General features: G+C 46.3%; 1 protein-coding gene across 1 annotated transcript in view; it reads right to left on the bottom strand.

The window, feature by feature from the left end:
* The window catches only part of ZFAND1 (zinc finger AN1-type containing 1), a 34,160-nt gene extending 22,739 nt beyond the window's left edge, over window positions 1–11,421 (bottom strand). Inside the window, exons 1-5 of the mRNA XM_073550591.1 lie at window positions 11,266–11,421; window positions 7,267–7,309; window positions 5,852–5,891; window positions 4,233–4,360; window positions 4,062–4,153 (exon numbers count right to left, since the gene is read on the bottom strand). Coding sequence (XP_073406692.1) covers window positions 4,062–4,153; window positions 4,233–4,360; window positions 5,852–5,891; window positions 7,267–7,309; window positions 11,266–11,320 — 358 coding nt within the window. The 5' untranslated portion in view covers window positions 11,321–11,421. The remainder of the gene's footprint in view (window positions 1–4,061; window positions 4,154–4,232; window positions 4,361–5,851; window positions 5,892–7,266; window positions 7,310–11,265) is intronic.
* Between the last annotated feature and the right edge of the window lie 15,036 nt (window positions 11,422–26,457).

Genomic DNA, 26,457 nt, shown 5'->3' with positions numbered 1-26,457 from the left:
AATTTGGGTTGTGGACTGTTTTCTACTTTGTAGTAGTGTAGTAATTAAAGACTCAGAGAATCCTCTTGTCCTCAATAACTGCCTCTCAAATTCCACACCGTCAAGTGCAAGCTGACCACTTGAGGGTGGAAAAAGGGGCCTTGGGAGAGTAGGTTGGGAGTCGAAGGAAGGACCCAAGGATCTGTTGTTATTGACATAATTTGCAGCCACGAAAACCACGGTCTTTTTGGCCAGAACGGTGCTATTAAGATTATCCTTGCTTTGTCGTCTCTGATCTTCCGAATTACTTGAGGTAGGAGGATCAATGGAGGGAACGCATACGCCAGGTTGAAATTCCATGGAGCTAGAAGGGCGTCTAGTATGTCTGGGTGATCTGATGGAGATAGGGAGGCAAATGTTTTTATCTGCCTGTTCTCCTTTGTGGCGAAAAGGTCCACCTCGGGTTGTCCCCATAGGGCTACTATGTCCCTGAAGACCTTCTGATTGAGGCACCACTCTCCTTGCCGTAGAGTGTGTCGGCTTAGGAAGTCTGCCTTTTGATTGCTCTCGCCTCTGATATGAAGAGCCGAGAGGGACAAAAAATAGTTTTCTGCTAAGTTTAAAATTCTTGCCGCTGAAGACATCAGAGTCTCTGATCGAGTTCCTCCTTGTCTGTTTATATAGGCCACTGTGGTGGTGTTGTCCGATAGGATCCTGACATGCTTCTGTTGGAGCTGCGGAAGGAAGTTGTATAGAGCATAGAACACTGCAGTCAGTTCTTTTAAATAGGATGAGTACTTGCATTCCTCTCTATTCCACCTTCCCTGATGAAACCCATTCTCCATGTGGGCTCCCCAGCCCTGGGGACTGGCATCAGTGGTTACGATACAGGATGGAACTATAACCCATGGAACTCCTGAACATAAATGGTCATCATCTAACCACCACTCTAGAGAAGTCAAGACTTCTTGTGACAGGGTTATTTTGCTCTGTAAATGACCACTATGTCGCTTATCCTCTTGGAGGATCTGGTGTTGTAGTGTACGGACATGGTACTGGGCCCACCGGACTGCCGAGGTGCAAGAATTTAGTGATCCTAATAGTGACATTGCTCCTCTCAAGGACACCCGTGGTCTATCTATAGCTGCTCGTATTTTTTGTTTCGTGAGGGTGATTTTTACCTGAGGTAGTAGACATCTCTGGGTCAAGGAATCTAGTTGAAATCCTAGAAATGTCTGGAGAGATTGTGGATCGAGTCTGGACTTTTGGATATTGATGATCCAGCCAAGGCTCTGAAAAGAGGAGATTGTGTCAGTCACGCGTTCGGTACATTGTTTGACTGAATTCCCAATTATTAGGAAGTCATCTAAATACGGCACGATCAGTGTGTCCTTTTGGCGAAGGTAGGCCATCACTTCTGCCATCACCTTAGTAAATATTCTTGGTGCCGTGGAAAGCCCGAAGGGCATGGCCGCGTATTGGAAATGAAGAATCCTGCCCTCGACTTCCACTGCGACTCTTAGGTATTTCTGGAATCTATTGCTTATTATCATCTCCCTATTCACATCTTTTAAATCAATCCCTGCCATTACGCAGTTTGGGAAAAGAAGCTTTATAGTGGATCTAATTGATTCCATTTTGAAGTTATAATTTTTTATAAATGAATTAAGCTTCTTTAAATTAATAATGGTTCTAAACGTACCGTCTGGTTTAGAAACCAAAAACAGGGGAGAGTAAAAGCCTCTACCCTCTTGTTCCTCAGGGACGTCAACTAAAACTTTTTTAGTTAGTAGGACTCGAATCTCATCTTCGAGAGCCTTTTGCTGAACTGAGGAATTAAGGCGAGTTATAACAAAGAATTCATAAGGGATCTGAAGGAATTCAATCTTTATTCCTTCCTTGATTATGTTCAAAATCCATGGGCTTAACGTAATTTGTTCCCATTTGGTAACAAAAAATTTTAATCTACCCCCAACTGGTGGGTCTAAACTCTTAATTTTTATCAATCCTATATGTTGGCCCTCTGAAGATGGTACCCTTCTGCTTTTCGTCTTTCGTGGCCCATCTATTCGTTCTGTCCGACTGTCTTCTTCTCCCGAATGGCCGTCTCTTAAAGGTTTTCCTATAAAACGGAATGGGAGAATCACTGAAGGCCTTTTTCCTCTCTTTTGCCTTGGCGAGAATTTCGTCTAAGGCTTTCCCGAAGAGGAACTCACCCTCGCATGGGGTTGCACTAATTTTGGATTTTGATTGTGCGTCCCCTTTCCAGCTTTTTATCCACAGCGCGCGTCTGGCGTTATTCACCAGGGCTGCCGACCTCGCTGCCAGTCTTAGGGTGTCCGCTGAAGCATCTGCCATAAAGGCAGCTGCACCTCTTATCAACGGGATGGCTGCACGCAGTTTCTCCCTTGACACTCTTTGCTCGATCTGCTGATCTAATTGATCTAGCCATACCAGCATTGATCTAGCAGTACATGTGCTGGCTATTGCGGGTTTGAATACCCCGGTGGTGGACTCCCAGGACCTTTTGAGCGAAGATTCTGCCTTTCGGTCTAATGGGTCTGCTAACAATCCTGCGTCCTCGACCGGGATTGAGGTCTGTTTGGAAGTGGAGGCTATGACGGCATCCACCTTTGGTATTTTAGTCCATTTCAATAGGTCTTCATCAGTGAACGGATACTTCCGTTTTGAGGCTGATGGGAGAAAACCCCTCTGGTCGTGTTTTTCCCCACTCTTTTGATGAGGTCCTTAATTGCCGGTATCACCGGAAATGATCTCCTCTTTTTTTCTGCCAATCCCGCAAACATAATGTCCTGCGCGGTTTGGGCTCCCCTTTCCTCTTCACACCCCATAGTATTTCTAACCGCTTTTACTAGGTTATCTACGCTGTCCAGTGGAAAACATGCGCGTCCTTCCATCTCCGAGGATGACGATGAGGACGTGAATGCGGAGCCTGAATTTAACTCCTGTTCTTCCTCTGAACTAACAACGACCTGTTTCTTATGACTGGACTCTGAGGGAGTGCTGGCGCGGTTGATGGCTTGTATCTCCTCCCTAATTATGGCTCGGATATCTTTAGAAGATATCGTCGACCCCTGCCTGGTCTCTTTCATGCATTGTTTGCAGAGTTTTTTGGGGTAGGAGTCAGGGAGAGGCTCTGAACATAATGCGTATTCTTTATGTTTAGTTTTTTCTTTTTTCTTTGACTGAAGTGGGAGGTCAAAGGTAAAGAGAGGGTGGGGAGGAGGAGGTTAGCTTAATAGGTAGAGTATATACTTTGCACACTCACCTAGTGAAGCCTAATACCGGGTTGGATGGCTGAGACGGTCTGGATCTGGTTTCTGCTGCCTCGCTCCTGCGGGCAGTCTCTGTCCTGGCGCTGCGGTCCCTGGTGGAATTGCCCCCAGCTGAATCCCCTGCTGGGGCCTGCGACTCCGTGGGGGACGACATGGTTCCATCGTTGCAGCGCTGTTTTCCTGTCGTGCCCCCCGGAAGTCGCCCTGTGTCAGGGCGCATGCGCCGCGTCATCGCCATCCTACCCCGGAAGTTCAACCATTACTTCCGGGGTATAGGAGCGTCGGGCGCCGGCCGGCTCCTGCGCCACCACTACTCACACGCGCGGTTCACGCGCTCATGGCTTCACCTCCCACGCTGTATCTCCACCGATGGGGGGGGGGGTGGAGATACCGGGCGGCCCTCCCCGGACCCGGTCATCACCGTTATGCCACCAGACGAGGGGGGAACCGTCAAACGTAATCTCCCCCGACGCTGCTTCCGGACCGCAGCCCCTGCCCCGTTCCCGAGGAGACCGCACAGGCGGATGCATGGCCCAAGTAAGATCCTGCAGGATCCTGCTCCATTTGGAACAGGAAACCAAAACTGAGGAGGAAAGGCGGACCGCCCCTTTTATCTTTCCTGTAGGGTTTCCTGTTCCAAATGGGCGGATCTGATACCTCCAGTGGGTGCTGTCGTGGCGAAGAGTAAAAATGTACATTTTTTTACACAGTGTTTTTCCCGCCTACTCGTGTTTGCTGCAGAAGAAATGCTGCAAATACCAGTCACGTGGACACAGCCTTACGTACCCACAATCTGCTTCACCAGCTGTTGGGTTGCAGCCATCCGTTGCTTTGGAGCCTCCAGCTGGTCACATCTGTGGTCAGGCTGGTGACGATGTCTGGAAAAGACAAAGGGCGACATGTAGAATAACGCAGAATAAGGGACAGGCGCTGCGACATGTCTGTGGCCAAACTAACCTCAAGCAAAAATGCTTCTTGCAGAAAGGACATAAAACCTCCACCAGCTCCTTCGCTCCACAGCCGGTGTACGTACAAGGGAGCTGAGTGCTGTCTTCTGGCTGTCCACTGCTGCTGCCTGTAGTCAGCTGGGAGAATGCATTAATATACATGGAGGAGTGACCAGTACAGTGGAAGCCTCCGTCACTACACAGTCCAGGACCACCCCCAACAATCATGTTCTCCAGCACATCGGGAGACAATTTTAGCTTCCAGTGATCCAGTAACCAGAATCACACAAACTAAAATGTTATCCGACTCCATCTCATCTGGAGGTACAAAGCAGCCCAGCTATGTCATTACATTTGTCATCCAGGGGCACGGGAAAGCTGGCTGACAACTCTGGGAACGGCACTAATAACTGGTTGCCACAAAAGCGACCACAGAAGGACAGAAGCAGCCGAACAGATGAGGCCTTGTTCTCACCGCTGTACATTAGTGTCCATTTCTATGAATAACAGTGCATGTATAGTGTACAAGATTAGAGATAGTGTCCTCTGGTGGCCGAGCACTGCACTACTTCTCCAGTACCGCACAATCAGACCATTTAATAGCAGAAATCATTACTAGTGACACTAGTGCTGGGGGGGGGGGGTTAACATCTTTCTGATTATTAAAGTTTAGCTAATATTTTTAGAATGCCTATAACACGGCAGAGATATGTCAGAAGTTTTCATCAGCGACATCCCGAGTTGAGACCACAACTGATCACCAGCTGACGAAGACGATGGGCTCGCAGAAAGTTTGCGTCGGTCTCGGGGGAGAGCAGCCTGTCTTTTAGTGATCGGTGATGATCTCAGCACCCCGACCCTCACAGGTAGACGTTCCCGACATGTCTGCATTACACGACTACATTTTTATGAAAGCGCAGTTACATATATTGTGTGGGCTATCCATACAATAGGTGATCATCAATATGAGACCGGTGAGGGTCTTACACCTGGTACACGCACTAATCAGCTGAGAACTGCTCTGGACAGTGTTATGTGATGTATAGGAGATCGAGTGCAGCTCTTGGCTGCGGCCACTGATCGAGGCCTTGTGCCGCGTTCTGCCATACAGTGCTGATTTCCAGCTGATCAGTGGGTATTCCAGGTGTCAGACCCCCACTGATCCCATAATGAAGACCATTCTTAAGGATAAACCATCAATACATCAATCCCCATACACCTCCGTCAGGCTGTGTGTCCACATTGAGTTTTTTTGAAGTGTTTGTGCCGGCTCAGACGCTTCAGAAACACTTAAAATAAGCTTCCCATTCAATTTAATGCATTTTGGCCTTTTCGTGCCAATGCATGCGTTTTGTTTTGTTTTTTTAACGCTTTAAAAACGCAGCATGCTCATTTTCCGCATAGGTCTGCGTTTTTAGCTGTTTCCAAAAAAAAAAAATAAAATAAAAAAAAAAAACCTGTGTGGAAAAAACGCATCATAACATGTGGGTTTTGTGCAAAAGTCGCACAGAAATAAGACGCGCGTTTTCTGGGAAGGAGTCCGGTTTTTTGAGCGTTTTAAGACGCTAACGTGGGCACATAGCCTCAAGGAAACAGCTAGTTGTTCTAGGAAAACACAATGCGCCTTACCTCAGGGCAGCCGTGGGAATCCTGGCTTCTGTGTGTGAGGCTTTAAGAGAGGAAAAAAAAAAAAAAAATTAGAACATGGTCTCATATCAATCAATGCAGCAGGAAAGGCTAAAAATATGAAAAGTCTGGATTAGTCAAAAAAAAAAAAAAACACCCCACACACAACACTGACGTCCAGACAGGTGCAAAGTCGATCCCTGTGTGTGAGCGGTGAGGACGAAGGGGTAAGTCCCGACGGGGCAATGACCCATGGAAGACCATTTTGGTGCCAGTTATAAGTGAAGTCCAGTATGGGCAATTCCCTAATATTGTTATCACTGAAATATAATCTTACTAGCAGGGGGATGCAGGCAAGAAGGATGGGGAATGCATCACAGGAACAGTTTTACTGCAGCCTGTAATCTGAATAATGTTCTGACTATAACTGGAAAAAAAAAAAAAAAAAAAAATAGAACAGCTGCCCCAAGTAATCGATCAGGTGTCACCTCCCAATGAAAGTAGTCATATGATCTTTTCAGAATACCCAGTGTTTATAACTTCGCATCTACCTCTGAGAAAGCTGCGAAACGTGCAAATCACGCACTGCGACCGCCTTCTTGTCCCAGGTCTTACATCTTCAATTATGTATCATTTTCATTATCAATGTGTTTTGGTGGTTAGCCATGGCCACATCCTCATAAGATATTATGTAATATCACTCTGTGGGTTGTACTGTGGATTAGAGTTCTCTGTAGATCAGATACTTTATCTTCCATATTCATTTCACCTTATGTGCATTTTATCCGTTTACGCTACCTTGTGCACTAGGGAGTTATGTACCTTGGGTTCGAGTTTCAGGGGTATTTTATAGGGTACCACCACCGCATCAGGGAGGAGATGTTGGGTGACCACATACATTTCTGGTACCAGTATATGTTGTGGTCCAGTATTTTGTCTTCTAATAAGATATTGATTTTTTTGCTGTGACACTATTTGTATCATTTATTTTTACAAGCCATCTTTCTTCTATTGATGCTTGTTTGTATGCATTCAGTATGTTTTGATTCTATTCTAAGCGATTCTGACTTTTTTGCTATGCACATAACATTGCCCCAGGAGAAAGCCGCAGGCGAAACGCGAGCTGAGGCACATGGTATTTGGGTAACTTTGTCCATTTTTAATATTTGTAATCAGGTCAATACTACCATGTTTTCATGTATAGTAGTATACTGCATATTAAGGACAGATCTGGGTTTTACAGTTTGATAACCTTACCCGTGTATGTCTGCATTTATGTTCTTTATCCCCCCTCCCCATTTTGTTTTTTTAACATTATGATGTAATTTTTGAATCCGATCTAATACTTATCACATTTTACTTTCTGGGAGGTGTGACACTGTTGTAGGGACATAGGAAAAATTAAGGCACACACTGACCAGAAGACTCGGGAGCAGCCATCACACACGAAGGGAAGAAAATCTGTAAATGAACACAATGAAGACAGTTAAAACACAATCCAATTTAAATGTTTCACAAGTGAAGTCTATAGAAAAAGTGGTCTTTTCTTTTAGGTCACATTCACACGTTCAGTATTTGGTCAGTATTTTACCTCAGTATTTGTAAGCCAAAATCAGGGATGGAACAATCAGGAAAAGTATAATGGAGACACGTCACCACTTCTGTATTTATCACCCTCTCTCCTGGTTTTGGCTTACAAATACTGAGGTAAAATACTGACCAAATACTGACCGTGTGAACATGGCCTTATGCTGCTCCAATGATATAACAAATTTGTTACCACTGATTTCTGAGGGGAACAGACAGAAGTGAAGGCACTAGGCTTCTCGTGTCATCCCCCAACAGTGGTAACAACGTGGAACTGAGGATGAACGCTTACAGACTTCTCCGTTAGGCCTCAGACGTCTGTGACTCAGGTTTGCGTTCTGTGATTTTTCACAGATAGAACGCTGGCATTACAGTCTATGGGGCTGTTCACATGTCTGGTTTGAGATACAAATAAACTTGCACTCTGTAGTGATAAAGCACGTAAATATGAAGAGAAATACTGCGCAAAAAAAAAAAAAAAAAAAAAAAAAAAAAAAGATGCTAAGCACAGAATTTGGCCAATTAATGCATGACCAGCAGCCAACGACAAAGCGATCTCCACTTTTGCTGGGAACTTACCTAGTGTGAACACCTCTCTAAGGCTGCAATTAAAACCGCCACATATGTTAGCTCTCTGACCAAGCACTCCACCCTCCAGCCTGTGGCGCTTTTAACTGCATCAGGATCCCAATTACCCATAAATTTAGGCTTTAGTCTTAGAGCAGTGTTCACACTAAATAGGTTCCCAGCAACACCAGAGATCGCCTTGTCGCTGGCTGCTGGGCATGCAGGAATTGGCCAAACTATGTGCTCAGTATCTCTATTTTTTCCCCCTTATTATCTAGAGCAGTAATGCTATTCATATTTAAGTGCTTTAGCGCCACCGAGTGCAACTTCGTTAGGGCAGTTTCACACGTCCAGATAATTCCGGTACCGGAGCTATCCGTGTCCATACGTGTGACATCCGTGTGTACCATCCGTGTTTTTGAAAAATTTTCAATGTTAACCCTTTGAGTTTTAAAGACGCACACAGACAGTATCCGTGTGTGGTACATGTTTACACGGACCCATTGACTTGTATGGGTCCGTGTGATCCGTGCTGTTGCACAAAAACGGACATGTCAGAGTGTTTTGCACATTGACACACGGTCCGTGAAAACACGTTGACATCTGCATAGACACATTCATTCAAATGTGTCTACATGTGTCAGTGTCTCCGGTACGTGAGAAAACTGTCACTACACGTACCGGAGACACTGACGTGTGAAACTGCCCGTATGTATAGAGATGGCTACTCTTACTTCACACCAGTTTCCTGATTTGGAAGTGCCAGTAGGTCTTGTTTGTTGTTTTTGAGGACCGCATGCCAAAAAAAAATAAATAAATGTCGTTGTGATTTGTGGTTTATTTTTTTTTTTAATTAGTCAATTAAAATCCCCCATACAAGTCTATGGATCTGTGAAAATCACGGACAGCACACAGATGGTGTCCATGTACCATTGTGCTGTCCATGACTAACATTAAAATGTGTAGGAGAAGCTTAGTCATTTATCCATGTATGAACACCACTGATTGTAAGACCTGAAGCTGTCTGAACACTGGGGAAAAATTGGGACTTTTTTTTTTTTTTTAACGCATGTGAAGAGTCACTGACGCCTGAAAGCGTTTACCACGACTGCAGCACCAGCATTTGCCGTGAAAGAGATAAGGAAAATGAATGTAAAAGTCACGCATTATAGTCATTTTTATACAATCATAAATCAATCTCCATTTGACATCCGCTTCAATTGTTAAAGTTTTGGTAACAAATCAACCAAGTGCTGACTACAATATGGGACCGTTGTTTCCACCGTCCATCCACCACATGACGCTGGTCAGGGTTCGGGTGTCTGAGCACAGGTGGGCGGCCTCCTGAATGGTTTACGATTTGGTAATACAGGTAACACAATGTTCAGCTGGAGAGTCACTGAATGACTCGCTATATGCAATTTGTGTGTGAAACATGGACTAAAATATTACGACACCTACACCGGCATTTAGAACGTACCATTCTAAAGCCATTAGATTTTGCAGAGTGTTTGTGGGACTTTTTCATCCAGAAGAGCATTTGTGGGGTCAGACACTGATGTTGGAGGAGAGGGCCGGGCTCACAATCTCCATCCTAGTTGATCCCAAAGGTGTTGGTTGGGAATGAGGTCAGAGCTCTGTTTGGCCGGTCACATTCCTCCACACCAGGCTCAGCCAACCGTGCCTGTATGGACCTCGCTTTGGGCACAGTCATAGGGCACAGAAGAGGGCCTTACCCACACTATTTCCACAAAATTCAAGGCATAGAAATGTCTTTTTGTAACTAAAGGTTTAAGACTTCACTGAAACTAAGTGGGGACCAATCCAAACCATGAACAACATCCCCCAAAAATTGGGTCTGCTACACCAAACTTTACAGTTGGCACAATACTGTCAGTAAGGTAATCTCTATAGAACACGTTTCTACTGCTCCAGAGTCCAAGGTGGGTGGCTTTACACCACTCCATCTGGACTCTTGGCATTGTGCTTGGTGATGTAAAGCTTCCATGGAGAAGCTCAGCCATGGAAACCCATGTCCCAGAGCGCAGGTCTGTGCTGATGTTAATGACAGAGGGTGTCTGGACTCTGCAGTTATTGGGGCAACAGGGCATTGGGAGACATTTCTGCACTATGGGCCTTGGCGCCCTGAGCTCTAAGATTTAGTGTTCTGTCACCTCATGGCTGAGTTGCTGCTATGCCTTTCACTTTTTACTAACACGTGATAAGAAATTATTTAGAAATGAAAACACTTTATGAACTGACTTGTTACATCAGTGACCGCGCCGCCAACAGTGAGATCTTCACCACCGGCCATTCTGACCCAAATGTTAGTAACAGAAGAAGGGATGGTGAGGGGCTGGATGTTACACACTGGGGGCAGTGGGTCTGAAAGCAGAGTCTGAGTGCAATTCTGGGGCATTTGTCAGTACTTTTAGCCATATGGATTGCAATGCCGGCAAGGCTTCACACATCACATACGTGGAGACACCATGATCTATAGTGATCCCATGTGTTAACAGGTAGAGGAGCTACGCGATCGATGCCATTAGGTCTGATGCTAAAGTGAAAACCACTTTACATTTGACCATCTAGAATCATTAGAATTATCACATTACTATTTTTTCTTTTTCCACACTGTCAAATTAGCACAGTGGCTCAGCAGTCAGCACCGTACGGCAGCTCAGCGGTCAGCACCGTACGGCAGTGCTGGGGTCCAAGTCTCACCAAGGACAACATCTGCAAGGAGTTTGTACATTCTCCGTGTCTGCGTGGGTTTCCTCCAAAAGACACACTGATAGGGAATGTAGGGTGTGATGCCTACGTAGAGATACGGAATTAATGACGCTATATACGGGAGTAAAATAAGACAGATCGTGGAATCCTAGGTCCGGGCTTGGAGGAACAAAGCGGCTTTGGGCACAGACTGAACCATACTGCTAGGAAAGTAATGAGCCAGGACTGGAGAGAACAGCGAGACACACAAGAGGGTTCCTTACTGATGAGCTAAAAGCTACAGAAGTTTAGCTGCACTAAGCAGTGACACGGCTCAGAACAGCACTATAATCAGGGAGAGAACTGTATGGCTCAGATGACAGGTAATGTCAGTATTATACAAGCTGACGGGGAGCCAGGAATCCGGAGAAAATGAAGAGGGTCCGAAAACCTGGAAAACTCCTATACAGCGTCCATGTAGTGCTGCATGTGGGGTCCACACAGGCAGGAGCCGACACAGCCCCTGCTCCCCCCATACACACAGCAGTTACCCAGCTGCCCGCAGTGCTCCACATCACAGTGCTGCCCGATCTCCAGCTCTGCCATGCCCGATCTCACCGAGGCCGACTTTCACATGCACGAATCACTCGGGATCTGCTGCTCGCTTTTCTGTCATCATGCTTAGACGCGCTTTATTGACGTCATTAATAGGCGATCTTAGGACTGCTCTATCCGCGCCACAGCTGCGTTTACTAATGACACGAGGGTGATGATCAGTCTAGAGCTCCCTCTAGTGGGCGGATGCCGGCTGTGCAGGGATACTATGTAATGAAATTATCAGAATCACTCGTGTAGAATCATCACTAGAGTTGAGCGAAACGGGTCGAAAAAATTCAAAAGTCGCCGACTTTTCGCAAAGTCGGGTTTCATGAAACGAAACCCGACCCTAGGATGAGGTCGGCCACGAGGTCGGCGACTTACGCGCCAAAGTCGCGTTTCAAAAGTTTGTTTTGCGCTCTTTTTCAGCCAATCAGGATCCACGGACACTGTGGGCAACGTGATGACCTAGGCACGGGTCACCACCATCTTTCAGAAGGGCATGCAAGTGATTGGCTTGCTTTGGTGGGCGTCACAGGGGGTATAAAAGGGCGTGCACGCCGACCGCCATCTTACTTCTGCCGATCTTAGTATAGGGAGAGGTTGCTGCTGATTCTCTAGGGAGAGCGTTAGGCAGGGAAGAAGACAAAAAAAATGCTTCTGCTGCTAGCGATTTGGCCTGCACAACACACCAGTCACTGTGTGTGCAGTGCAAGGGGAGGCTATATAGTGGTGTATCAGTGGTGTTGGTTGTTGGGCTGCCTTTTAAGGCTTCCTGACACGCTGGCATTGCTGTTTACCCACTGCTCCGCAAACTGCTTTTTTAAAAGCAATCCAATCTCCCTTATCCTCTAGTCACTTTTGTCACAGCTGTGCCATCGAGCGTGTCACATAGCGCTCAGATATCAGTGGGCCTCACACAATCCACAAGTGTCCAGTGTCCAAAAGTGTACGCAGAGATTCAAAATCTCCATTATCCTCTCGTCACTTTGGTCACAGGCAGCTGTGCCATCGAGCGTGTCACATAGCGCTCAGATATCAGTGGGCCGCACACAATCCACAAGTGTCCAGTGCCCAAAAGTGTACGCAGAGATTCAAAATCTCCATTATCCTCTCGTCACTTTGGTCACAGGCAGCTGTGCCATCGAGCGTGTCACATAGCGCTCAGATATCAGTGGGCCGCACACAATCCACAAGTGTCCAGTGTCCAAAAGTGTGCGCAGAGATTCAAAATCTCCATTATCCTCTCGTCACTTTGGTCACAGGCAGCTGTGCCATCGAGCGTGTCACATAGCGCTCAGATATCAGTGGGCCTCACACAATCCACAAGTGTCCAGTGTCCAAAAGTGTACGCAGAGATTCAAAATCTCCATTATCCTCTCGTCACTTTGGTCACAGGCAGCTGTGCCATCGAGCGTGTCACATAGCGCTCAGATATCAGTGGGCCTCACACAATCCACAAGTGTCCAGTGTCCAAAAGTGTACGCAGAGATTCAAAATCTCCATTATCCTCTCGTCACTTTGGTCACAGGCAGCTGTGCCATCGAGCGTGTCACATAGCGCTCAGATATCAGTGGGCCTCACACAATCCACAAGTGTCCAGTGTCCAAAAGTGTACGCAGAGATTCAAAATCTCCATTATCCTCTCGTCACTTTGGTCACAGGCAGCTGTGCCATCGAGCGTGTCACATAGCGCTCAGATATCAGTGGGCCTCACACAATCCACAAGTGTCCAGTGTCCAAAAGTGTACGCAGAGATTCAAAATCTCCATTATCCTCTCGTCACTTTGGTCACAGGCAGCTGTGCCATCGAGCGTGTCACATAGCGCTTAGATATCAGTGGGCCTCACACAATCCAAAAGTGTCCACTGTCCACAAGTGTGTGCAGAAATTCTAAATCTCCCCTGTCCTATAGACACCTTGTACCTTGTTTTACATACTATATAGTTTGTTGGATTTTGTCTACATTTCTACCAAAAATGAGGAAGACTGGTGGAAGAGGCCGTGGAATTGGGCGGGGGTTGGCAGCTGGTAATGATGGTGTTGGTGGTGGATCTGATGGTAGTGGCAAGAGCAAAATAGGACCGAATGCAGGAGGTGCTGACCCTGCGTCATCGTCTGGCTACATAAGGCCTCGAACGCTTAGTTTTCTAGGAGTTGGCAAACCGCTTTTAAAGGCAGAGCATCAGGAAAAAGTTTTGTCTTACATTGCTGACTCAGCCTCCAGCTCTATCGCCTCCTCTTCTTCAGTTGTAAAAAGTAAAAGCACTGAGTCGTCATTGGAGGCTCATGTTCATGAACCACACCTTTCCTTGTGTCCTTCACCCCAACCAAGATTGAAGGATGACGCAGGCCATACTACTGATTACTCCATGGAGCTGTTTTCACATACCATGCCTGGATTATCAAGTCAAATGGTGAATTACCCAGGCCAAGATGAATCTGACATGGAGTGCACTGATGCACAGCCGCTGATGGATGATTCTGCTGGTACATTCACTCAGAGCACTACATTGTCCTCGCAGTGTACAGAGCCAGATTTTGACTCTGATGAGACTCAGGTGCCCCTTCCCGCACACTATACCACCATACACGGTGACACAGAGAAAGGTGCACATGACATAGAAGAGGAGGTGATGGATGACCCAGTTGTTGACCCAGATTGGCGTCCATTGGGGGAAGAGGGTGCTGCTTCCAATAGCTCAGATGAGGAGCATCCACAGCAGACATCGACATCGCAACATCTGTTATCTGGCAGGCCCGGAGCACTCCAAAGACAGGTTCCAAACATCAAAAGAGTTGCTGGACAGCTTGTCCAGAGGGTCAAAAGATCACAGCGTGCTAGGCCGCAAAATGTCTGCCAAAGTAGGAAGAGTGCAGTGTGGCACTTTTTTGAACAAAATCCTCATGATCAGGCCAAGGTTATCTGTAAGAAGTGCGCAAAGACCTTTAGCCGAGGGAAAAATCTAAAAAATTTGAATACCAGTTGCATGCTTAGACATTTAACCAGCATGCACTTGCAAGCTTGGACACAACACCAAACCTCAAGTGCCACATGTGCAACTGATCACAACGAAGGTAGTCAGCAACGCTACATTGTTTCCCCCACTGTAAGCCCACCGGTTAGCACAGCAGCAAATGTTGAGGTGTCGTTGCAAGGCCACAGCAGTCAGGGAATCCCACTGTTATATCAACGAAAGACTGATTCTAGGCCATCAGAAAGAACACCAACTCCATCACCATCATCAACCCTCTCTCAGTCCGCCCTGTCCACCGCTACTTCCACCATATGCAGCTCTCAAGTCCAGCTCACCCTCCCAGACACTATGAGTAGGTCAAGAAAGTACTCAGTCTCTCATCCGCGTACACTGGGTTTGAACGCCCACATTGCCAAACTAATCTCGTTTGAGATGATGCCCTTTCGGTTGGTGGAAAGCACAGCTTTCCGCGAACTCATGGCCTATGCAGTACCACGCTATGACCTACCCAGTCGCCACTTCTTCTCTCGCAAAGCCATCCCAGCCCTCCACCATCATGTGAAAGACCGCATTGTCCATGCACTCAAGCAGTCAGTGAGCGGAAAGGTGCACCTCACAACTGATGCATGGTCCAGTCGGCATGGCCAGGGCCGTTACGTGTCCATCACTGTGCACTGGGTTAATGTGGTGGATGCAGGGTCCACAGGGGACAGCGGTGGTGGGACAGTGCTGCCTAGCCCACGGTATAGGAAACAGTTGGCTGTAGGCGTTCGACCCTCCTCCTCCTCCTCCTCCTCCAGAAGCGAAAGCTCGTCCACAGAGCGCAGTCGTACGAGCACTCCATCTGCAGCTGCCACTGTTGCACACGATGTGTCCCCCTATCGAGCAGCTAGTGGAAAGCGTCAGCAGGCTGTGTTGCAGATGATGTGTTTGGGCGACAGACACACCGCCGAGGTGCTGGCCGAGTACTTGAAGCGACAAACTTAGTCATGGCTGGGCAGTGTACATCTTGAGGCAGGCAAGGTAGTTAGTGATAACGGCCGTAATTTTGTGGCAGCCATAGCCCTTTCAAAACTCAGCCACATACCTTGCTTGGCTCACACCTTGAACCTGGTGGTGCAGTGCTTCCTCAAAAATTATCCGGAGTTAACAGCCCTGCTCCAGAAGGTGCGAAGACTGTGCTCGCACATCCGCCGGTCGCCTGTACACTCCGTTCGTATGCAGAAGCTGCAGCGATTGCTCCACCTTCCCAACCACCGCCTCATTATCGACATTGCAACAAGGTGGAACTCCACCCTGCACATGGTGGAGCGGCTGTGCGAGCAGAGGCAGGCCATAATGCATTTGTGGGAGGATACACGGCCAGGCACTTTGAGAGCAGACATGGAGTTGACAGGCGTGCAGTGGTCGAAGCTGAAAGACCTTTGTAAAGTCCTTCAGTGTTTTGAGGAATGCACACGGCTGGTAAGCGCAGACGACGCCATCCTAAGCATGAGCATCCCACTTATGCGTCTGCTCATGCAAACTTTGACGCACCTTAAGGAGCAGGCGTCTGCAGCCAATGTTGATGAGGAGGAAGAGGAGGAGGGAATCCTTGATGACATTCAGCCATTGTCTGCTCAGGGACCTCTACTGGACGAGGTGGAGGAAGAAGAGGAGGAGGATGATGGGGATGATTACTTAGGGGAGGAGGATGCATCTCGTGGGGCAAGTGAAAATGTTGGCGTGGCAAGGTCTGGTACAGGGTTTGTGCGTGACTGGAGGGATGTGGATTTGCCAGAAAGTGCTCCTCCACCCAGCACTCGCAGTGCATCATTGACACCGGGAACATTGGCCCACATGTCAGATTATGCCTTGCGGATCTTAAAAAGGGACCCCCGCATTGCCAAAATGATGAACGATGACGACTACTGGTTGGCCAGCATCCTGGATCCACGCTATAAAGGCAAATTACAAAACATCATGCCACAGGAGAACCTTGACCTAATATTGGCTAATAAACAAGCAACTCTGATAAATCGGTTGCTTGAGGCATTCCCAGCACACAGCAGCGGTGATGGTTCTCACACGAGCCGTACGGGCCGGGGGCAGCTTGGCAGAGGTGTTCGTGGTGCACACAGCAGAAGTGGCGTTGGAGACAGGGGTTTCATGACAATGTTGTGGACTGATTTTTCAAATACCGCTCACACAACTGGTAATACTGCATCGATGGAAAGTGACAGGAGACAGCAGTTGTCAACTATGGTTACAAACTACTTTTCCTCCCATATCGATGTTCTCCCACACAGGTCATTCCCCTTTGACTATTGGGCCGCTAAACTGGACACCTGGCCTGAATTGGCCCAATATGCCTTACAGGAGCTCGCTTGCCCAGCTGCAAGTGTGCTATCGGAAAGAGTCTTCAGTGCAGCTGGATCAATCCTGACAGAAAAAAGGACCCGTCTGTCAACCCAAAATGTGGATGATCTAACCTTCATTAAAATGAACCACGCATGGGTTTCCAAGGATTTTGTCCCACCTTCCCCTGATGACACATAGGGTGACAGAAAAATGGCTTGCTTTGGTCCACCTCTTCCTGGTACTTCACCTATTTCGCCTTTTGCATCAGCTGAATGTCCAACATCAACATATGCCACTTTCTAAAACTCCCTAACTGTGCTGCCTCCCCCCCCATGGCCGGGGTAACCACCTAGCGCACGACACCGTGCGAGTGCCGTTGCCCTGGACAGGTGGGTAGGCCGACTCTTGGGCGCGGGCACTGGCACAGGGTCCCTCATAGTGCAATCAAGTGTCTCTGACGGTGGTGGTGCACACCCGCCGTCAGACACACCGCTGTACTATGAGGGGCCCAGTGCCAGTACCGACGCCCACGAGTGGGCCCCCCTTGCTTGGGCAGGGCCCCAGCATTTGCAATCTTTACCTCTCCCTGCTCCTCCGCTGTGTAATCTGGGCCGTCAAATCCATACTGTGCCTGACACCGTCTGAGCCTGCCTCCTGAGACATATATTTTGAATGTGTACGCTATCCATACATGTTATCCAGGGATACGGTACCCTTTCTAACCTTTGTGCAATGACGTGCAATCCATACTGGGCCTAACACCATCTGAGCCTGCCTCATGCTGTATAGACATATATTTTGAATGTGTACGCTATCCATACATGTTATCCAGGGATACGGTACCCTTTCTAACCTTTGTGCAATGACGTGCAATCCATACTGGGCCTAACACCATCTGAGCCTGCCTCATGCTGTATAGACATATATTTTGAATGTGTACGCTATCCATACATGTTATCCAGGGATACGGTACCCTTTCTAACCTTTGTGCAATGACGTGCAATCCATACTGGGCCTAACACCGTCTGAGCCTGCCTCATGCTGTATAGACATATATTTTGAATGTGTACGCTATCCATACATGTTATCCGGGGATACGGTACCCTTTCTAACCTTTGTGCAATCACGTGCAATCCATACTGGGCCTAACACCGTCTGAGCCTGCCTCATGCTGTATAGACATATATTTTGAATGTGTACGCTATCCATACATGTTATCCAGGGATACGGTACCCTTTCTAACCTTTGTGCAATGACGTGCAATCCATACTGGGCCTAACACCGTCTGAGCCTGCCTCATGCTGTATAGACATATATTTTGAATGTGTACGCTATCCATACATGTTATCCAGGGATACGGTACCCTTTCTAACCTTTGTGCAATCACGTGCAATCCATACTGGGCCTAACACCGTCTGAGCCTGCCTCATGCTGTATAGACATATATTTTGAATGTGTACGCTATCCATACATGTTATCCAGGGATACGGTACCCTTTCTAACCTTTGTGCAATGACGTGCAATCCATACTGGGCCTAACACCGTCTGAGCCTGCCTCATGCTGTATAGACATATATTTTGAATGTGTACGCTATCCATACATGTTATCCAGGGATACGGTACCCTTTCTAACCTTTGTGCAATCACGTGCAATCCATACTGGGCCTAACACCGTCTGAGCCTGCCTCATGCTGTATAGACATATATTTTGAATGTGTACGCTATCCATACATGTTATCCAGGGATACGGTACCCTTTCTAACCTTTGTGCAATGACGTGCAATCCATACTGGGCCTAACACCGTCTGAGCCTGCCTCATGCTGTATAGACATATATTTTGAATGTGTACGCTATCCATACATGTTATCCAGGGATACGGTACCCTTTCTAACCTTTGTGCAATCACGTGCAATCCATACTGGGCCTAACACCGTCTGAGCCTGCCTCATGCTGTATAGACATACGTATATTTTGAATGTATACGCTATCCATACATGTTATCCAGGGATACGGTACCCTTTCTAACCTTTGTGCAATGACGTGCAATCCATACTGGGCCTAACACCGTCTGAGCCTGCCTCATGCTGTATAGACATATATTTTGAATGTGTACGCTATCCATACATGTTATCCAGGGATACTGTACCCTTTCTAACCTTTGTGCAATCACCTGCAATCCATACTGGGCCTAACACCGTCTGAGCCTGCCTCATGCTGTATAGACATATATTTTGAATGTGTACGCTATCCATACATGTTATCCAGGGATACGGTACCCTTTCTAACCTTTGTGCAATGACGTGCAATCCATACTGGGCCTAACACCGTCTGAGCCTGCCTCATGCTGTATAGACATATATTTTGAATGTGTACGCTATCCATACATGTTATCCAGGGATACGGTACCCTTTCTAACCTTTGTGCAATCACGTGCAATCCATACTGGGCCTAACACCGTCTGAGCCTGCCTCATGCTGTATAGACATACGTATATTTTGAATGTATACGCTATCCATACATGTTATCCAGGGATACGGTACCCTTTCTAACCTTTGTGCAATGACGTGCAATCCATACTGGGCCTAACACCGTCTGAGCCTGCCTCATGCTGTATAGACATATATTTTGAATGTGTACGCTATCCATACATGTTATCCAGGGATACTGTACCCTTTCTAACCTTTGTGCAATCACCTGCAATCCATACTGGGCCTAACACCGTCTGAGCCTGCCTCATGCTGTATAGACATATATTTTGAATGTGTACGCTATCCATACATGTTATCCGGGGATACGGTACCCTTTCTAACCTTTGTGCAATGACGTGCAATCCATACTGGGCCTAACATCGTCTGAGCCTGCCTCATGCTGTATAGACATATATTTTGAATGTGTACGCTATCCATACATGTTATCCAGGGATACGGTACCCTTTCTAACCTTTGTGCAATCACGTGCAATCCATACTGGGCCTAACACCGTCTGAGCCTGCCTCATGCTGTATAGACATATATTTTGAATGTATACGCTATCCATACATGTTATCCAGGGATTTGGTACCCTTTCTAACCTTTGTGCAATGACGTGCAATCCATACTGGGCCTAACACCGTCTGAGCCTGCCTCATGCTGTATAGACATATATTTTGAATGTGTACGCTATGCATACATGTTATCCAGGGATACGGTACCCTTTCTAACCTTTGTGCAATCACCTGCAATCCATACTGGGCCTAACACCGTCTGAGCCTGCCTCATGCTGTATAGACATATATTTTGAATGTGTACGCTATCCATACATGTTATCCGGGGATACGGTACCCTTTCTAACCTTTGTGCAATGACGTGCAATCCATACTGGGCCTAACACCGTCTGAGCCTGCCTCATGCTGTATAGACATATATTTTGAATGTGTACGCTATCCATACATGTTATCCAGGGATACGGTACCCTTTCTAACCTTTGTGCAATCACGTGCAATCCATACTGGGCGTGAGAACGGCTGGCGAGCTGTTAAGCAAGCTACAGCACCTGTCCAGACAAGTACAGGGATTCCCTAGCGAGGAGACTTATTTGATTGTTTTCAATGTTGGGACAGCAATTTTTGGGGAGCACTATACTCTGGAGAATGATAGATGGGGCCCACCATACACTGGAACATTCCAAAGGTGGACATCAGACACTGGAGCAGCATTTACAGGGCCCATTATACACTAGAGCATTAGAAATGGGGCCCATTATGTTTGGAGCATTATTTGGGCCCATAAGACAGTGGAGCTTCATCCATGGGGACCAACATATACTGTAGCATTATGTGGAGCTCATCATATACTGTTTCAAACATTATATGGGACCAATGATTCTGTATGGAGAAATAGATGGGCCTCGTCATGAGATGTAAAAAGTGAGGTATTTTTCATTGTACTATACTACTATTTATCTGCCGTATCGGAGCATGATGAGTTGTGGTATGTGTTAAAGGGGCGCTCTTTCGCCCAGGGCACATGAAAACCTGCAGCCAGCCCTCCCCCCCCCACAACTTTAGCCAAATAACCCCCATTTTTCAGTGCGTAACTTATATTATGAAGTTAATTAAGGTTGACAAGCTTAAGTAAGAAGAATTGATGCTTTTGGCATTCAAATGGGCACTGTAGGTGTGTTTCCTGTCCTCCTCTCACTGCCGTCTTTTATTCCCCATTGACTTACATTGGGTTTCGTGTTTCGGGACGACCCCGACTTTTCCCTATAATCGGACGATCTTGCTCGACCCGACTTTTGGAAAAGTCGGGTTTCACGAAACAAAACACGACCCTAAAAAACCAAAAGTCGCTCAACTCTAATCATCACTCGTGTAGAATCCCGCCCGTGGGCTTCTTATGTGTCTCTCTGAGTCTGCACCAATCAGCTAAAACAGGGTAAAGAAATAAAAGCAGAATCCTTTGCAAAAGTGTGGAGAAATCTGGTTTCAGCAGTCAGTGCACCATCACGTAGTCTTTGCATTAGGTTTGGGAATTCCTTTCCAGAGTCTGGTTGGACTTTCTTCTCCATTTCACTTTCTAATCTCTTCATTTTCCTTTTTTTTTTTTTTTTTTTTTGCGTTTTGTAATTTGGGAAGCCATGATCATTCAGGTTGTAACATTTTAGAACAAAAAAGGTGAATGAAACTGCTCCATATAGTATAATGAGCCCCATACCTGTGTATAGGGTAGCACGGTGGCTGCAGCCTTGCAGCGCTGGAGTCCTGGGTTTAAATTCCATCAAGGACAACATCTGAAAGGAGTTTGTATGTTCTCCAAATGGGTTTCCTCCGGGTTCTCCGGTTTCCTCCCACACTCTGAAGACATACTGATAGGGAATTTAGATTGTGAGCCCCATCGGGGACATCGATGATAATTTGTGAAAACTATAAAGTGCTGCGGAATATGTTAGCGCTATATAAAAAAAAGATTATTATACAGCCCCTGTATATACATCAGCCCAGCCAACCCCCCCCAGCCCCTGTATGCATCAGCCCAGCCACAGCCAGCACCTGTATACATCAGCTCAGACACAGCCAGCCCCATCAAACATCAGCCTAGCCACAGCCAGCTCCTGTATACATCAGCTCAGTCACAGCCAGCCCCAGCAAACATCAGCCCAGCCACAGCCAGCTCCTGTATACATCAGCCCAGCCACAGCTCCTGTATACATCAGCCCAGCCCCACCAGCCACAGCCAGCACCTGCAAACATCAGCCTAGCCACAGCCCCTGTATACATCAGCCCAGCCACAGCCAGCCCCAGCAAACATCAGCCTAGCCACAGCCCCTGTATACATCAGCCCAGCCACAGCCCCTGTATACATCAGCCCAGCCACAGCCACTCTCCCTGTAGCATTCATCACTGCTCCTGGAATAGGACGTCACATCACAGGAGGCAGGGGCTGCACTCACTCCCTGCAGCATCCAACGCCGCTCCTGGAATAGGACGTCACATCACAGGAGGCAGGGGCTGCACTCACTCCCTGCAGCATCCAACGCCGCTCCTGGAATAGGACGTCACATCACAGGAGGCAGGGGCTGCACTCACTCCCTGCAGCATCCAACGCCGCTCCTGGAATAGGACGTCACATCACAGGAGGCAGGGGCTGCACTCACTCCCTGCAGCATCCAACGCCGCTCCTGGAATAAGATGCACCAAATTCATTACCAAGCGCACGACATTTAATACGTTTGACGCACCTTCTCAGTAGACTGCGCTTCTGTACTGCTTTCTTGTTACTCCTTTCAGGGATTGGAATAACATTTGTGGTGAAATTTTGCCACTTTAGCTAAATTTGACATGACATGGGAAGAGGGTAAGGAGGAAGTGTAGCTTGTTCCACCTGAGCTCCTCCCCAGCTACATCCATTTTGGCGGAGCTGGCCAAATTGCCAAAATTCGCAACATTTTTGCTGAACTCTGTATTGTGCAAAAAATGAGCAACTTTTCAAAGACTTTTACAACAGCTTTCTGATGCTTTGCTGAATTGATTCCTGATTTCTAAATTATTGTTACAGTTTCAAATTGTTTTTATTTATTTCCCATAAAGACAACCAATGTTGTTTTGCTCTCTTGAGCATTGATGGGCTTAACATGACCATGATATTGTGTAACACTACTATTATTATCATGCTGATAGCAACTTTCTCACCAGAGACTTTATCAGTAATAGAAAACCGATCCACAAAGAAGTCTCATATGATTGCTGTCCATTTGATGTATCAGTCTTTTTTGTTAAAGATTAACCCCTTCACGCCGCAGCTCATTTTCTTTTTGTATTTCCGTTTTTTTGCTCCCCTTCTTCCCAGAGCCATAACTTTTTTACTTTTCCATCAATATAGCCATATGAGGGCTTGTTTGTTGTAGGACGAATTGTACTTTTGAAAGACACCGTTGGTTTTACCATATCGTGTACTGGAAAACAGGAAAAAAAAATCCATGTTCAACAAATGCTAAAACTGACCTGCCACTATGATTCTACAGGTGATTACAAGTACATTGACACCAAACATGTCTAGGTTCTTTTTTATCTAAGTGGTGAAAAAAAATTCCAATGTTTGTTTAAAAAAAAAATGGTGTCCTTTTCCGTGCCGAGCTGACATTTTAAATTATACCATTTTGGTGCAGATACAATCTTTTGATCGCCCGTTATTACATTTTAATGCAATGTTGCAGTGACCAAAAAACGCAATTCTGGCGTTTTGACTTTTTTTTTGCTACGCCGTTTACCAATCGAATTAATTATTTTTTTATATTGATTGGGTGATTCTGAACGCGACCAAATATGTGTATATGTTCTGGGTTTTTTTTTATTACTTTATTTTGAATGGGGCGAATGGGGGGTTGATTTGAACTTTTATAATTTTTTAAATATTTTTAAAAACATATTTTTTTTTTTACTTTACACTTGTTTCAGTAGTCTCCATGGGAGACTAGAAGCTGCGATCATCCGATCGCTTGTACTACATAGAGCGGGGCTTCAGAAGAAATGCTCACTTGCTACGACCACTGACCGGTGGCCACTCATTGACAATTGCTTTAGTAAATGGAGCTTTACATATATCAGTTATTTGCATTTCCATTGCATTCATTGATTTCATACAAAGTGCAATAATTTGCATCCACATTTCTGACTTCCCATTCTCTCCCTTTAGTTCTTGCCATGCTATTTAACGCCTATAAACAAAAGCTTATTTGTTTCATGTTAGCTGATATCGGATGAATGACCTACTAGAGAGCGTTGGCAGTGCCACCGTCTCAGGGAATTGGGCTTCATATAGTGTAACATTCCTAAGTGCTGTCAAAAGGAAGATAAGGCGCTCTGTGGGAGCAGGAGAATGACAACAACCTGGAAATCAAATTACTGTCTCCAAAGACAAATGGCTTCTGATTCAAATTACAATTGTTGCAAATTATGTGGTATAATGAAGACAAGGGGCGTCACGCTGATGCAGAAGTGCAAGTATCTCAGCTGGCAGTGGGGTTCAGTCTCACCGATACAAGGTATTTAATGTATGTATTGTGACAGTGAGTAGATGTAGCATAACAGTGCGGAAATAATGATGAAAAGAAGAAATTGTCAAATCTTCTCAACACTATGCAAATCCAATTTTATACAACCTTCCAGGTATTCTACAATTTCCTTGCACATTATTAGAAACTAAATCATTACACTCGTTTTAGGATTCTTCATACTTGTGTTAGTTGTCCTCATACTTCTTAACTGTGTTAGGGTCTTCATACTTGTGTTAGGATTCTTCATACTTGTGTTAGGATTTTTCATACTTGTGTTAGGATTCTTCATACTTGTGTTAGGATTCTTCATACTTGCGTTAGGTGTCCTCATACTTGCGTTAGGGTCCTCATACTTGCGTTAGGAGTCTTCATATCTGTGTTAGGGTCTTCATACTTGTGTTAGGATTTTTCATACTTGCGTTAGGTATCCTCATACTTGCGTTAGGGTCCTCATACTTGTGTTAGGAGTCATACCTCGTGCTTGGGTTAGGTGTGCTAATACTTGTGTTAGGGTTCTCATACTTGCGTTAGGAGTCTTCATACCTGTGTTACGGTCTTTATACTTGTGTTAGGATTCTTCATACTTGTGTTAGGTGTCCTCATACTTGCGTTAGGGTCCTCATACTTGCGTTAGTCTTCATACCTGTGTTAGGGTCTTCATACTTGCGTTAGGCGTCCTCATACTTGCATTAGGAGTCTTCATACCTGTTTTAGATTCTTCATACTTATGTTAGAATTCTTCATACTTGTGTTAGAAATCCTCATACGTGTGTTTGGAGTCCTCATACTTGTGTTAGGAGTCCTCATACTTGTTTTACGGTCTTCATACTCATGTTAGGGGTCTTCATTAGAGTTGAGCGAAACGGGTCGGTCAAATTCATAAGTCGCCGTGAGGTCGGCGACCAGAGCGCCAAAATCGCGTTTCAAATGATGCTTCCAGCGCCCTTTTTCAGCCAATGATGGAGGACGCACACTGTGGGCAACGCGATGACATGGGCATCGGTCACCACCATCTTTGAGAAGGGCATGCAAGTGATTGGCTGGCTCTGTGTGGCATCACAGGGGCTATAAAAGGGCATGCACACCGACCGCCATCTTACTTCTGCCGATATTAACATTAGGGAAAGGTTGCAGCTGCTGATTCTGAATAAGGGAGAGCGTTAGGCAGGGAAGAAGAACCAAAAAACTGCTTCGGCTGTTAGCGATTTCCACTTACAACACAACACTTTGTGTGCAGTGACAGGGGAGGCTATATTTTTGTGCATCATCTCTGTTGGTTATTAGGCTGCCTTATAAGGCTCCCTGATAGCTGCATTGCTGTGTGCACACTGCTGTGCAAACTGCTTTTTTAAAAGCAAAATACTTTTCTTCCTCTTTTCTGCACAGTTACCAAGCATTCATTTTTCCACCCTTTTGTGCGCAGCAGTCCTGCTTATTAGGCTGCCTGCTGCCATACTTGGACTGAGAGCATCATTGTCAGCCTACTAAAATCTCTAGGGAGATTCAAATTCTCCCCAATACTATATACACCTTGTACTTTGTCATACACCAGCCAATTTCAGCCTGTTAAATTGAGGTGTAATCTATCGTGGGCCTGAGATAATAGTTCAGCCTCCTAAAATCTCTAGGGAGATTCAAATTCTCCCCAATACTATATACACACCTTGTGCCTGGTCATACACCTGCCTATTTCAGCCTGTTAAATTGAGGTGTAATCTATAGTGGGCCAGAGATAATAGTTCAGCCTTCTAAAATCTCTAGGGAGCTTCCAATTCTCCCCAATACTGTTAGGGACGGCGGAACGCACCAAATATAAATAATAGGAGATGCGTTCGCCGCCCGGGGTCCACCGTGCGGTAGGTGTAAAGACCGCTGCTGGATAATGGCAAACTCGCTAGATGCCGAAGTAGAGCACTCTGGTTAACGTCACCCGAGGTAGTTAAGGCAGACTCTGTTTAGGACACAGAGATGCCCTAATATAAAAGAGAAAGGAACGCTGAACCTGTTAACTCCACAGGCCAGCCGGCGTGTGGCATCACAGCCGCGAATGCCAATAGATGCTGCAACTGCAGCACGGCGGTAACTGTAGCCGCTAAGCGACGGTGCCGGAGAGCTGGACACCGACGGACGCTAGTGTAAGGTGCGGTAAGCACAGTGGCGCCTAGCTTGCCACTACCTGGAACTGACTATAACCAACACTCTGTCACGATTCGTAATATCAGAGGGAAGGGGGTTTCAAATAAGTCAGTCACCAGACACATGCATCCATCACCTTTCACACACAGCATAATAGT

Source organism: Dendrobates tinctorius, unplaced genomic scaffold (assembly GCF_039654945.1).
Source record: "Dendrobates tinctorius isolate UK_male_01 unplaced genomic scaffold, ASM3965494v1 ptg000165l, whole genome shotgun sequence".
NCBI classification, from domain to species: Eukaryota; Metazoa; Chordata; class Amphibia; order Anura; family Dendrobatidae; genus Dendrobates; species Dendrobates tinctorius.
This window is presented reverse-complemented; position numbering and strand designations above follow the sequence as displayed.